The sequence below is a fragment of the Ruditapes philippinarum genome, unplaced genomic scaffold, assembly GCF_026571515.1.
Source record: "Ruditapes philippinarum isolate M1 unplaced genomic scaffold, ASM2657151v2 ctg888_1_1_1_1, whole genome shotgun sequence".
In the NCBI taxonomy this organism is placed as follows: Eukaryota; Metazoa; Mollusca; class Bivalvia; order Venerida; family Veneridae; genus Ruditapes; species Ruditapes philippinarum.
The window spans coordinates 173,368-187,711 of record NW_026861129.1 but is presented as its reverse complement, the minus strand read 5'-3'; the positions used below and the strand labels follow the sequence as shown (position 1 = coordinate 187,711).

At 30.7% G+C, this 14,344-nt stretch overlaps 1 protein-coding gene across 1 annotated transcript; it reads right to left on the bottom strand.

The window, feature by feature from the left end:
• Nucleotides 1-1,513: 1,513 nt before the first annotated feature.
• Nucleotides 1,514-13,056, bottom strand: LOC132714619 (serum paraoxonase/arylesterase 1-like). Its single transcript, XM_060697512.1, has 9 exons — nucleotides 12,961-13,056; nucleotides 7,471-7,541; nucleotides 7,012-7,067; nucleotides 6,051-6,198; nucleotides 5,116-5,236; nucleotides 4,268-4,471; nucleotides 3,576-3,657; nucleotides 2,198-2,335; nucleotides 1,514-1,702 (listed from the first exon to the last, which is right to left on the bottom strand). The coding sequence occupies exons 1-9, from the start codon at nucleotides 13,023-13,025 to the stop codon at nucleotides 1,514-1,516; spliced, it is 1,074 nt and encodes a 357-aa protein (XP_060553495.1). The 5' UTR covers nucleotides 13,026-13,056.
• Between the last annotated feature and the right edge of the window lie 1,288 nt (nucleotides 13,057-14,344).

The window sequence follows — 14,344 nt, the reverse complement described above, 5'->3', positions numbered from 1 at the left end:
TCCTCATGTAAAATATTGTAGTAACAGTAATAGATTATAACTTTAGTTGCTCTGCTTGATATGGAATATTTACATTCTGCTTGTCAAAACTTAAACACTATTCTTATAAAAAAGAAGTCCTAAAAGGTGAACGTATTTTCATTTTATTATATCAAATGTAGAGCAGATGGTGCTTTAATATTGCATTAAAATTTGAATTCAATCAAATTTTAAAATGATTTCGTTTTCTTAATATATATATATATATATTATCTATTGATATTATTATACTCTTCGCCAATTTTTAAAATATAAAACTCTTGTTGTTGATTGTTCTGTTGTTTAATTCAAAGCCTTCAGTAACTGCAAAAACACACCTGTATTAAATGGCTATCTATTTCGTGATTTTCTCCCACTTGTGGTTGAGGGGTTGTCTTAAAAGGTCGAGACATTAAAATTGCAGCCATCGTTTATCCCTGCATGATCATAAGCGGCGACTAAATAGGTTCGAATAACTGGGGTCTATGTATCTCTTAGCTCAAGTAGGTGAGGTGGTTTCAAACACTGGTGTTGGTGGTTGCTGTTAATGTAATATAATATTTTAGGTATCCTTATTGCAGCCACCTTTTTCTCTGCGTGATCGTAAGAGACGGTTAACTTGGTAATTCAAATTAAATTATTATTTCGAATTAGTGGAGTCTCTATGCATGTCTTTGCTCCAGCTGGCGAGGCGGTTTTGATCCAGGTGTGTTTCTTTAAAATTTATAACACCAAAATCGTTTTGCCTAAAATAATGACCTGTACTGTATTTGTGAGCCGTAAAACTAAACAGTCAAAATATAAGACAGCGTATCATCCTTGGTACTTTCAAGTACTTTCAAATTAGTCAGATGAGTTTAAATATATTTCATTTTTGTCATAGGCATTTTGCAAGGTTTTTGGCGTATCTTCAGTTTTTATCAAAATACTCGAGTTTCCAAATAAATGTAGTCAGTACTTAATTCCTACAAAAAAATTGAAGACACTGGCTGTCATATTTTTCTTTTTTATTCTTGTTGATGTATTCCCATCAAATTTAGTAAACTGTGGTCCTACTTTACAGCAAACCTGATTTAAATTTTGTTGCAAAACAAAAACAAATAAAACAATATAAGAAAAAAGCTTTTTCAATTTCAATGAATTTTTCAAATACCTACCATATGAATATTTTTCTTGTTAAAAATGATCACAAAAACTGCTTAATTTATGAATGACAAAACAGGTATTGAAATTATCATCCCTGATGCTCAATCGATAAAAAAAATACAAATATGTATATATTGAACAATTTATCTAAGCTAGTCATGCATTGGAAAAATAGCACAGAAACACAGAACCATACTCAATGATATGAAAGCAACGTTTTTGTTAATTTCCAATAGAAAACGAAACAGTTACTGTGTTTCCTATGTATTTCCATGTTTCTTTCTGTATAAAACACAAACATAAGATCAATATATTATTAATTGTCTTTAGATCAAATGATTAATGTCTATTAATTTGAAGGAAGTGAAGGAGACAGATAGTTCACCTCGCAAACGACAGTCTCAGTAGTGAGAGATCCAATCACTAGTTTGCCTTTAACATATGTTGCCGCCGTTGAACCATGTAATTCTGATCCATCGTCCGCATATATCTCCTCTACTGAGGACACCATGTTGTCTTCCATTTTGAAACGCAATACCTGAAGCAACATGTATATATTAAAATGCGAAAACAACACAATGTCGAAAAAACTTAAGCTGGTGGGTTTTAAAATGGAAAGCAGAAAGACACAAAACACCACACTTTTTAATATGATGGCTAATTAAGTTGTTAATTGTTAACTGCGGTATACTATTTATGTAAAGTTTTCTCTTTAGCACATACCAGTTATTTTGGTATTTCGAAAAGGGACAATAACCTTCATTGACATTCTTTATCAGCGTTTTCGTTTCCTAGTGAAAGAAGTTTAGCTGTCACTACATAAACAGACTTCTACAACGTTTCCAATTTCAATTTTGCCATTTTGCATTTTGCCACATAACCAAGGTGCATCAACCTTAACAAATAGTTTATTAGGATAGTGACTGTCCAGAAAGGAAAATATTTTAGAATCTTTGATATATATTAAAATGTCCTTAAAATGATGAGTAAGTTCACTCTTGGTCTAACATGCGTGTATTCATGAAACGAATACCTGGGAAGGCAGCGTCAGTCCAAATCCACTGGTCATCCAATCCAAAATCCTTAACGCTATTGGATGACACCCGATCCATAAATCACCTGTTTCTTGATCTACCTCAATGTTGTCAACCATTGTATCTACATCAAACGACTAAAAAACAAGTTGTATCAACCTGTCATTCTATTAAATCCAACTTAAAGAGGACTTTTTTACAAATGATTTCATGTTAAACTAATATCTTATCACAAGTAAAACTAATATCTTATCAAAAACTCAAAAGAACAAATTAAATAACACTAAGTTCTTATCCAAAATATTTTAAATAGAACACAATATACAATAACTTGACATTAGAGAGAACACAATTGTAGCAGGGAATTACACTTAACTATTATCGTTTGAAAATGTGATGAAGAAAGCATATCTTATCAAATAAAGCAAAAATACAGCCCCTAAAATGCACTAATTAATAAGCATTTTATGTAATAGAAAATAAAAGAAGAATCATATTTGGCTCTCTAAACATGGACACATGTAGCGTCATTTTCTAAGGTAAAAATAACTTGGAAATTGCATTTTATTAAGGAAGTCTTGATTTTGTGATTTGAAATGAGCGTTGATTTTTAGAACTCACAGCTTTACTATAACGCAAAATAAACAAAACGCACGGGTTTAACCAATGAGGAAAGCAGCTCTGTGAGCCCTACTCTGCCGTGTATTTACCTCTTATTTATCATGCCATATACAAATGCATAGCACGTCTTGTACCAGAGAGGCATTCAAAAATAACAACGCAAAAATTCTTATACGATGATTCTAGTAAATCTGATTCATTTTTATATTATATCTTTCGAAGTCAGTAAGACACTTCGGTAACTTACAATTATTTGCATCAGCTTGATAAACCATTAAATACTGTTCAGCAAATAGCAAGTAATTTCCCGATATCTGCAGTAATTTCAAGATGTTTGAGTTATAGAAAATATTGAATGAGAGAAAGTTCAATACTGAATTCATTGAAAAAAAAATAATTATGCGTGTCTTCCGAATTCAATAAATTCAGTAATGAACCACATATATATAATAGAAAATATTCTTATTTTTCAAATATCCCAAATAAAGGCTGTTTGAAGTGAAAAAGAATCAATTTTCGTAAACGCGCCTATAGTGAAAGTCTAACATTAAGAGCTTCTTTACATTATGTTTGTATAAAGCAAATGACTTTACGCCAAAAGATATGCACGTCCATGCAATAAATTTTTTACGGAGTTGAAAAAGCGGCACATGTGTATGATTAAATTTATCCTTTGTAAGGCGGAATTATTTGGCAGTGATACATGTAGTTAAGTTAATAAACAATGCTGTCTTGATTTAAGTTTAAAATCAGTACCCAAGCTTTTGTCAGGAGATTGTCCTCAGATCTGTGATAACCAAGTAGCTTCTTCGTTCCAAACTCTGACACATAGATCATCCTGAAGTTTAAATATGTTTTAATACATACATGCAGCATATCTGTTCAGTGATCAATTCAGCATAGAATATACAACAGAGCATCGCCTTTTTAATAATCATTTCTCATGGATTTTGCGTTTGATTCGACAATGTCACAATTTAAATTATCAAAATGTTATTTGTTAATATCAATCACGTGTCTTATCTAAGTAAATCTGCGTTAATGTGTATTCGTCGGGTGATCTTTAACGAGCTCTGTAAGTGTTTTCCACAATGCAACGATTGTTCCCGAACAAAAGTTATAGTCCGATTTATTTGTCACTATAATTAGTATACAGTCACGTCCAGCTATGCGGTTAAAATCATGTATTTGTTATAGAGCACTGAAAATGGCAAGTGTAGAAAGGTATTCATCAAAAGAATAATTGATAAATGGTATAAATTATAAATAAAACGATATTATGACCCCCCCCCCCAAAAAAAAAACAAAAAAAAAACAAAAAACAAAAAAAAACAAAAAAACTAACAAAGTAAAATCAACAATAAAAAACAATACACAAAAACAACAATAAACAATTCAGTTTATGTCATATCGATCCATATTTTTTCATGCTTTATAAGAAAACTTACTTTTGGTCAGGTGAAATGTTGATTCCGTTTGGCATTGAAAGGCCAGTTGGTACAACAGGTCTTACTTTTTTGCCATCAAAGTAAAGTAAAGCTCCCCATGCCCTTTGCGTCAACATTTCCAACATATTTAGTGGTTTGTCCCGATAATGGTTAAACTTTGTGATGAAGAGTTTGTCTCGTCCGACTGCGACCAGGTCATTCATACTGAGAAACATTCAATCACTTTTCAATCCAATTTCACAATATTTGAAAACTGTACTGACGACCGACCCAATGTTACATTACATTTTTCAAAATTATCTAAATGTACCATATTTTACACAAAGATGCCTTACACGCTTATTTTGAATCTGATCTCTTATGAGCAGATAAATTTACTAGATGGCACAATTATCTAAGTTGCATATATATTCACACAGTGGCATTGACTTGTAAAACAAATGAGAATTTGGGGCAATGTGAAGTCAAAGAGTATTGAGATGTGCTGACAAAACACACACTCCTAATATATTTTGAAATATTTCCAGTACAAAACAACAGCAACAACAACAACAACAAACATTCAAATTAACAAGAACAGTGAGAAAATACCTCTTCCTTTACATTTTGCTACCTTTGTTAAAATTATTTCACATTTGACGCTATTTATTTTAGGTGATAAGTATCTAAGATATCTAAATCTATCATTACAGTATAATTACACATGTTTGCCCTACTTTTCATAGAGAAAATTTATTAACGAAATTCTTAGCCAAGCCGAATTAAAATAAAAGTGTTCATATCCGCTCTTTGATACTCCGTATTCAAAGTTTGCAGTAAATGTTACTAACAATCAGGTAAATACATACTTTACCATGAGTGGATCGGTTATGGTCCGTTTATATTTTAAAATGTCATTCTCTTTCAGTTTGAAAACTTCTATCCTGTCCTCTGATAGCGGATGTGTTATAACGTATAAATACATCTCCCCTGTAGTAAAAAATCATTTAAAACCCTTCAGTGACAATGTGCTTAGAATTCCTTGATAAAACAAATCAAAACCTCCTGCGATAAAGAATACGTTTGTATATATTAGAAATAAATTGTTCTGCATGTCACATAAGCATTTGAAAATCCGTACAGTTTGAATGTGAGCTCTATCAAGCCAAATAATCATATTTTAATCATGACCATCTTTCATTAAAACATTTATCAGGAAATATGATAACAGCATATTTATCAAATGTTCAAGTACCAAACTGTAAATTAAGATGCAGTAGTTGAATGATAATGGGGAGACTGTCAATTCATGAGTAAATGATAGACAAAATGGCAACACGCAAATGCATTGTTTAGATATCCAACAAATGTGAAACAAAAGAAGAAAAATAAACAATTTTATACCTGGTTGTTAGTCTTGATTGATGTTTACCTGAATACTTATAACGGTTATACATGTATATGGATCGTTACATATATACATATACATCATATACATACATATTATACAGATTGTTTTAGACACAATGCCATATAATACCGGAAATGATATACATGTATCATTTATTTGCGCACCTCCTCAAATTTAAGACACACAAACAAATGATAAAAAGAAATAAAACAATGAATAGTTAAAAATGAATATATAACATATATCTCTTAAAAATCAGTTACATATATATAAAAACAATGAGCCACTTTCATTTGATACATGTGTGTATGATAAAAGAATTTTGTTTACATATCTAGCAGTGTAAAATACCAGAAAACACCTTTACTTTTCATAGACAAATTTACTACACACCTCTTTCATCTTTCCAGGTAGATATTCCGTGCGGCTTTGTCATGAAATCTTTTCTGTCGGGTGCTCCACGTATTGTCATGTTAACAACTTGGCTTGTGTTAAGATCAAGCGCTTTAATTACGCCTTCACCTTCACCTGCTCCAATACCCTTTGTCATAAAATATATTTATATAAAAATGGTTTGCAATGCCTAGATACAAAAGGTAAATGTGGTAACAAAAGAAGGAAGGCGTATCAATATTAAATTGTAGCACGGAAAGCAATCATATACCAGTCAAAATAATTGAATTGTCACACTGAAAGGGGTCATATACAAGTCAAAATGATTAAATTGTAGCACATACAAGTCAAACTATTTTAATTGTAACACGGAAAGGGATCATATACAAGTCAAAATAATTAGATTGTAGCACGGATAACAGTCGTATACAAGTCAAAGTAATTGAATCGTCACACGGAAAGGATCATATACAAGCCAAAATAATTAAATTTTAGCACGGAAAGGTAACATATACAAGTCAGAATAATTGAAAAGTCATACAGAAACGGATCATATACAAGCAAAAATAACTGAACTGTCACACGGAAAGCAATCATATACAAGTCAAAATTTTTGAATTGCCATACGGAACGGGATCTTATACAAGTCAAAATAATTAAATTGTAGCACGGAAAGCAATCAATACAAGTAAAAATGATTAAATGTAAACGAAAAGCGGTCAGGTCATATAAATGTTGAAATCATTAAACTATAGCACGAAAAACAGTCACATACAAAGCAAAATGATTAAATTGTTGCACAGAAAGCGATCATATACAAATGAATGTAATTGTAGCACGGAAAGAAATCATATACAAGGCAAAATGTCTAAATTGTAGCACACAAAGCGATCTTATACAAGTCAAAATTGATAAATTGGTCTTTTTAAATATACAAATATATTTTAAAATATGAACTTACTGATGACATTATAACTATATCATTGCCAACATAAGTGACATCTTCTGAACCTCCTTCTGAAATATGATAGTAACATGGAGGTTTAATGGATCGAATATGCAAGATTTGGGGACGTCTATTTCTTTATGTTATTTTGAAAATTATATGCAAAATTATCTTAAATTGACCCATGAACGCTACAAACAATACAAGATACATGCATGTTAAGGCAACATGGCCATTGAGTTATACAGAATTTATTTCTGTTCTATTGTGTAGAAGGCTATTAGCTCATTGAACTACTTTTGAATTCGTTTCTTGAACCAAAAGTACTGAGAAATGAGTGTAAAATTTTTCTTGCTCACGAGAACAACGACTTGACGGGGTTATAATAATTATGCGACAAATATAATTATAACACTTTTATTTTACCAATAAGAGAAATATACAAACTTTTATATTGTTTTGTAACGGACTCACCTGTTAAGATTTGTTTACATGGACCGGGTGCGACTCTGTAATTAAACTTCTTGTTCCAGTCAATCCAATCCCTTAAAAAATATGAAGAGTGTGTTTAATTTAGAAAGTTGAAAAAAATTTTGTTCCGTCTCGTGAGAAAACCAACATAGTGCAAAAATTTCAAAAGTTTTCACTTTTTGCAATTTTATGTCCAACTTACTATGGTACAATTTTTATACCTATTTGGTTTCTAAAGGTTGTTTAAATATTAGTTCAAAGGTATAAACGACTTTTTGACGTCATGATTCCATAAGTAGAATGTTATGTAAAAATAAGGAGTAAGGATCTGAAGTACTATAAACACTGCAACACTACGCTTATCATAAGTTGTATACGTCTATCTTTCGCATTTTTATGAAAAAGAAATTGTGCACTTTTAAGCGTAAAAAATTAAAAACCGCTCAAGCCCGTGCTAGTGGGCGTGAGGAATATTGCATTTTTATCCCTTTTCAAACCGAGTCTGCAATGGTCATTTAATTTTGTAGTGATTAATGCTTCTGAGGGATCACTTTTGTCTAGATTCTGTATTTTTCTTTCATCTAAAAAAACATTTTTATTTTGTTAACTTAAAATGCTCTTTTACATTTTGCGGGTGGAATTTAGCGTTCTGCATATATTGAACATACATGTATGACCCAATGTATTTTTGTAGATAAAAGTCTATCGCCCGGGTAAGGGAAGATTTCAAAGCAAGTTATTGGATCTCTCTCATAGCCTTGTCTTGTATTTTGTTATTTTCTTTACTTTTTATTACATATTCTGGCTGTTTAAGTGTTACATTCTGCACTATAAAACGACAACAGACATTTTACGCTACGATATTCCTGTGACAAAAGAAATAATATTCCGCGTACGAGTTCAATGTCAAAAGTGCCAAAATGTTATAGTTGTAACAAAAATATTAGTAAGTAAATAAAAAAAATTACATTTTATGATTGGTAAACAATTATTTTGAATTAAGTATAGATTAGTGTTTAAAAATATGTAGTCTATGCATATTATTAAACATTAACCTATTTAATGAAGTATCGAGAAGTTGGCACTGACATCGAAGATTTAATGATCAACATTATTTTTCAACCAAAAACAAGGCATTTCACTAAATCACAGATAGCTCCGCCCTTTCGCTCTACAAGATGTCTACATCTTGTCAAGTTTCTAACATATCACATTTAAAAAAGCTAAATAAATGGCCCTATCAACAAATAATCAGGCACATTTTTTACTGAAATGTCACAGAATTAATATCTTTATCTTCAGTAAGACTATCATGCTGAAAAAAAAAACAGCCAGGAAAATGATGCAAATAGGTAAAAACAATGGAGTTAATGAAATGTGTCCATCCTTTATAAATAAATGGAAAATGTTTACTAACATTTAGAATCCCTATTGATTTGCTCATTTGAAAAACAGTTTTTCTGTGTGTCAATCTAGATGAACAGGTGGAGGGGGTCAATTTACAAGCCAAAAATGTATTATCATTGTATTCTTAATATCAAGGATTGTTAGTGCAGTTCATTCCTATAAACTGAAAGAAAATTATGTTTTTGTTACTTTTTCTAGAAAAAAAAGAAGTTTAAAACAATTAATAACAGACATTTTTCTTAGAGTTAAAAGGATATAAAAAAAGTTACTATGTAATCATTTGTCTCTGCATGCTCCACATGTATTATCTATGTAACAAGTTAATTGATTGTATCCTCACATTTAGAAACACCTGACCTCGCTTAATTGTTTTTTACGTTGGCATTGTTTTGCTAACCTAGATATTTTACAATTCAGAGTGCAAACCATACCTCTAACTCCTCCCTAATATAATGCATTATTGAAATTTGTTAGACTCAGGTTAGACGACAGATTAAGTGAATTTTATTTAGTTAGTGCACATTAACCAAAGTTAGACTTAGCAGAAATTTGAAAAATACTACAATGTGATTGGACAAAAAATAATGTTGATCGTTAATTGAGGGGAAATGTTATAGTTTAAAAGCAAATTTCTTTTTAAACTGTGCGATGTAAACGATAAGAAACGTGCACTTTATGAAAATTTATGAAAAAAAAAGTATACACCTTATTTATGCATGATATCTTTCATCTCCGGTTAAATGTATGAAATCATTTATTTAAAAGTGAAGTAAGTTATGCATGTTAAAAATTTATTCTTTTTACCTGACTTTCTATACTTGTTCATATTTTGCTGTTTTAACTGCATGTAAATATATACGAAACGTTTTATAAGGTTATAGCCTATGCAAATTAAATCTTGCCTAATACAACTTCCACATAAAGATACTATAATAATAACACCATAATATAAACAATGGTGTACATATTTTGAAATTCAATGTTCAAAATAAACAAATAAAGACATTTTTACAATACGATTTTTCCATAGAAACAAAAGTAGCATTTTGCGAACGCTCCTTCGGGGTAGATAATAAAAACAATTATGAAAGAATGACTTATATCTGTATCCAACAACTTTATTAACAATTCAATTTAATTTTACTAATCAATTTTTAATTTTGCCTTTATGCATTTAGGACTTTTCAAATTCGAATAAATGATTCATTCGATTTTCACATGATGTTTGCTTGATTTTGATTTATGTCACACCGACACAGAATTGGTCATACTGCAACGTTCGGAGAAGACCTCAGGTGCCCTTCTGTGCATTATTTCTGGCACGTAGAACCACCGACATTCTGTATACAATCATATTAAGAAATTAACAATATCTTGCATTAAAGTGCGCTTAAACGAGTCATGAGTTAATTTCATAAATAGCGCATACCGGTATTTTGACGCCATATTTAAATAACGTTTTTCTCTATGACATCTTTTTCTGTACTTTCTTGGTCAGTACAGCAAAGCTCTATATATAAAAAATGCTCACACATGATATAAAGTAAAAATTTTGTTTGCACTAATTGATAATATGGAGCAAAATTTCAATCCCCGGAGTATGGAAGCGTCCTAGTGCCAAACCTGAAATGTTTTTATGTCATAATTAGTAGATAGTAATTGCTAATTAGTAGAAAGTAAGTGCTAATTAGTAGAAAGTTAGTGCTAATTAGTAGATAGTAAGTGCTAATTAGTAGATGCTAAGTCATAATTAGTAGACAGTAAATACTAATTAGGAGATAGTAAGTGCTAATTAGTATATACTAAGTCATAATTAGTATATAGTAAGTACTAATTAGTAGATACTAAGTCATAATTAGTAGATAGTAAGTGCTAATTATTAGATAGTAAGTGCTAATTAGTAGATACTAAGTCATAATTAGTAGATAGTAAGTACTAATTAATAGATACTATGTCATAATTAGTATATAGTAAGTACTAATTAGTAGATAATAAGTCATAATTAGTAGATAGTTAGTACTAATTAGTAGATAATAAGTCATAATTAGTAGATAGTAAGTACTAATTAATAGATACTATGTCATAATTAGTATATAGTAAGTACTAATTAGTAGATAATAAGTCATAATTAGTAGATAGTAAGTACTAATTAGAACATAATAAGTCATAATTAGTAGATAGTAAGTACTAATTAGTACATACTAAGTTATAATATTGTAATCGCTGCTTGCATTCTGTTAACGCAGCGATTACAATATTATAACTTAGGGTGTACTAATTAGTACTTACTATCTACTAATTATGACTTATTATGTTCTAATTAGTACTTACTATCTACTAATTATGACTTATTATCTACTAATTAGTACTTACTATATACTAATTATGACATAGTATCTATTAATTAGTACTTACTATCTACTAATTATGACTTATTATGTTCTAATTAGTACTTACTATCTACTAATTATGACTTATTATCTACTAATTAGTACTTACTATCTACTAATTATGACTTATTATCTACTAATTAGTACTTACTATATACTAATTATGACATAGTATCTATTAATTAGTACTTACTATCTACTAATTATGACTTAGTATCTACTAATTAGCACTTACTATCTAATAATTAGCACTTACTATCTACTAATTATGAATTAGTATCTACTAATTAGTACTTACTATATACTAATTATGACTTAGTATATACTAATTAGCACTTACTATCTCCTAATTAGTATTTACTGTCTACTAATTATGACTTAGCATCTACTAATTAGCACTTACTATCTACTAATTAGCACTTACTTTCTACTAATTAGCACTTACTTTCTACTAATTAGCACTTACTATCTACTAATTATGACATAAAAACATTTCAGGTTTGGCACTAGGACGCTTCCATACCGGAGAGCCAAAAAGTAAATACTTAAAATCGCACACTTGACTATATTGATGTTTATTTTTAATAAATAATGAAAGTAAGTGTAGCAGTTTTCATGTTCGCTGCAAAATATGATGACATAAAGTCTCCCTAAAGACGACAAAACAGTGTCGACTCCGAATAAATTAGTCTCTTATATAATTTCTTACAGGAGCGTCACAAATGTTGATGGAAAGAGCTCAAATATCTATATTATATACCATTGCTGCGTTGACGATTTCTGGGTTTGAGTAAATTATACCGTAATCACGTGACCTTTCTTATGCCTTAACCTCACGAGACGAATGCCTTAACCTCACGAGACGAAGTCGAGTGAGGTTGCATAAGAAAGGTCACGTGATTATGGTATAATTTACGCAAACCCAGAAATCGTCAACGCACCAATGGTGTATCTGTTTTAACCTATAGCTCCGCCCACAAACACTTACTCCTTCGATCTTCAAAACTGAAAATTATACCATAGTCTGGGTATGGTATAATTTACGGTTATTGGAAATTATACTTGGAAGAATTTTACATAAGAAGCGCTGAAGAGCTATAGGTTAACTATTACTGATCCCGTGATATTTTCCATCTTCATACCCGTTCCAGAAACTCAAATCGGTTCAAGAGAAGACTTAAAAATGTTATTTACATTTTTTTGCATCTGCTATGTTATACATGTATAAATATATATTTTAACGAATCAGAAGCCCATTAAGCCTAAGAAAAGCATTAAAAATCATTTTTATTTTTCAAAACCTGTTAGTTTTAATATCTTTTTCGGGTTCAAAAACCAACAAAAATAAAACAGAAAAAAAAAACAACAAAAAAAAAAAACAACCTCAAACCTCATTAGCTATAAATATCAACTTGTTTCTTTTGCTCAATGCTGATTAATATTAGTAAAGGGAGTTAGTATTTTGTAAGGATGTCAAAATTCTACTTAAATAGCATTTTCCATACTTTTTACAACACATTATTGCGCATTCAACACTACTTTTTGTCGTTTTTGAACATCTACGAGTAAGACGCTCTAAATTCATTATTAAAACAATACTGACAATATATTTGACCTTCCTAAAGAATAAGAAAAAATATTCATATCTGAGGTATAATTACCTTCAAAGAAAATGAGAAGTAATGCAAATACATACCTGTATTGAATTATGAACATAGACAAAACACCTACAGATGCAACTGCAAAAATGCTGCCCCACATATTAAAATTTTATCCACAATCGAAAATCCTTTGAATATTATCTCAGCGCGATAGTTTCACTATGATGAGGGCCTAGATCACTTAATGCCTAATCGCATTGTAAATATGCCTTGCTTCTTGTAAAGATTTTTAATGGAGTTTATTACTTGTATAACTATACCCCGATATTTCGCAAAAGCGAGAGCGTTCCACATTGATAACTTGCATACTGCTGTAACGAGTAATAATAACAAATTTATGACATTGTGCAGTTTTCGTTTTATCAACTAGATGTGAATGAACTTACGTAAACAACGTTCTTTGCTTTGTTTGTTTGTTTTTGGGTTTTACGTCACATCGACACAGTATAGGTCATATCGCGACGTTCCAGCTGTACTGGTGGAGGAAGACCTCAGATGTCCTTCCGTGCTTTGATTCAGGCACGAACAGGCACCTGAGTAGAACCACAGACGTTCCGTAAGCTAGCTGGATAGCTTCCTCACATGAAAGAATCCAAAGTCCATGTCGGGATTCGAACCCACAGCGGTGAGGGGCAAGTGGTTTGAAGTCAACGTCCTTAACCACTCGGCCACTGACGCCCCCACGTTCTTTGCGACAACACTATTAACAAAATAGTTATATCAAAATACTAACAAGTAATTGAAAAAGGGTAGATTTATCAACAAAACCAAATTTTAAAACGTTTAACTCAATTAATCCGATTACATAAGTTTGATAGTACGTGCAAATATAGATTTAGCTTTGTCCGTCTGTCTGTCTGCATGTGACAAGACCATAGCAATTATCTTTGGATAAAGAAGAAAAGCATTTCAGGAGCATAACAGGCATTTGATCAAATTTGTTAAATAAATGCTTTAATTATTGCTACTGTCAAAAATGGTGTATGCAGAATGTAAAAATGTATGTAAAATTCACACTTTCGTTATCAACATGATTTAAATTCAATATTCAATTGTGAAGAGATTTTTAATCTCTTCTCTAGTGATAGGTCTAGTCAAATATGTAAAGTCATTAAAATTGGATTTATATCACACCTCATTATTCTTTTAAATCTTATGTTGCATATATACTTAGTAACTATTGACAAATACGATGAAAATTCGATTTATTATAAGCATGAATATCATGTAATAGGTGAGTATATGTTTCCGTTTTCTATGTAAAATGTGCTACTATAATGTATGTATGTGATCATGTCAAATTAATATTGATACACGTTTGCCATATTATATATATTGCATTTTGTACCACATGGGTCTATGACCTTCTGGGAAAAGATAAATAAACTTGTTAACTTAATGTTGTATGGTGGCTACAAG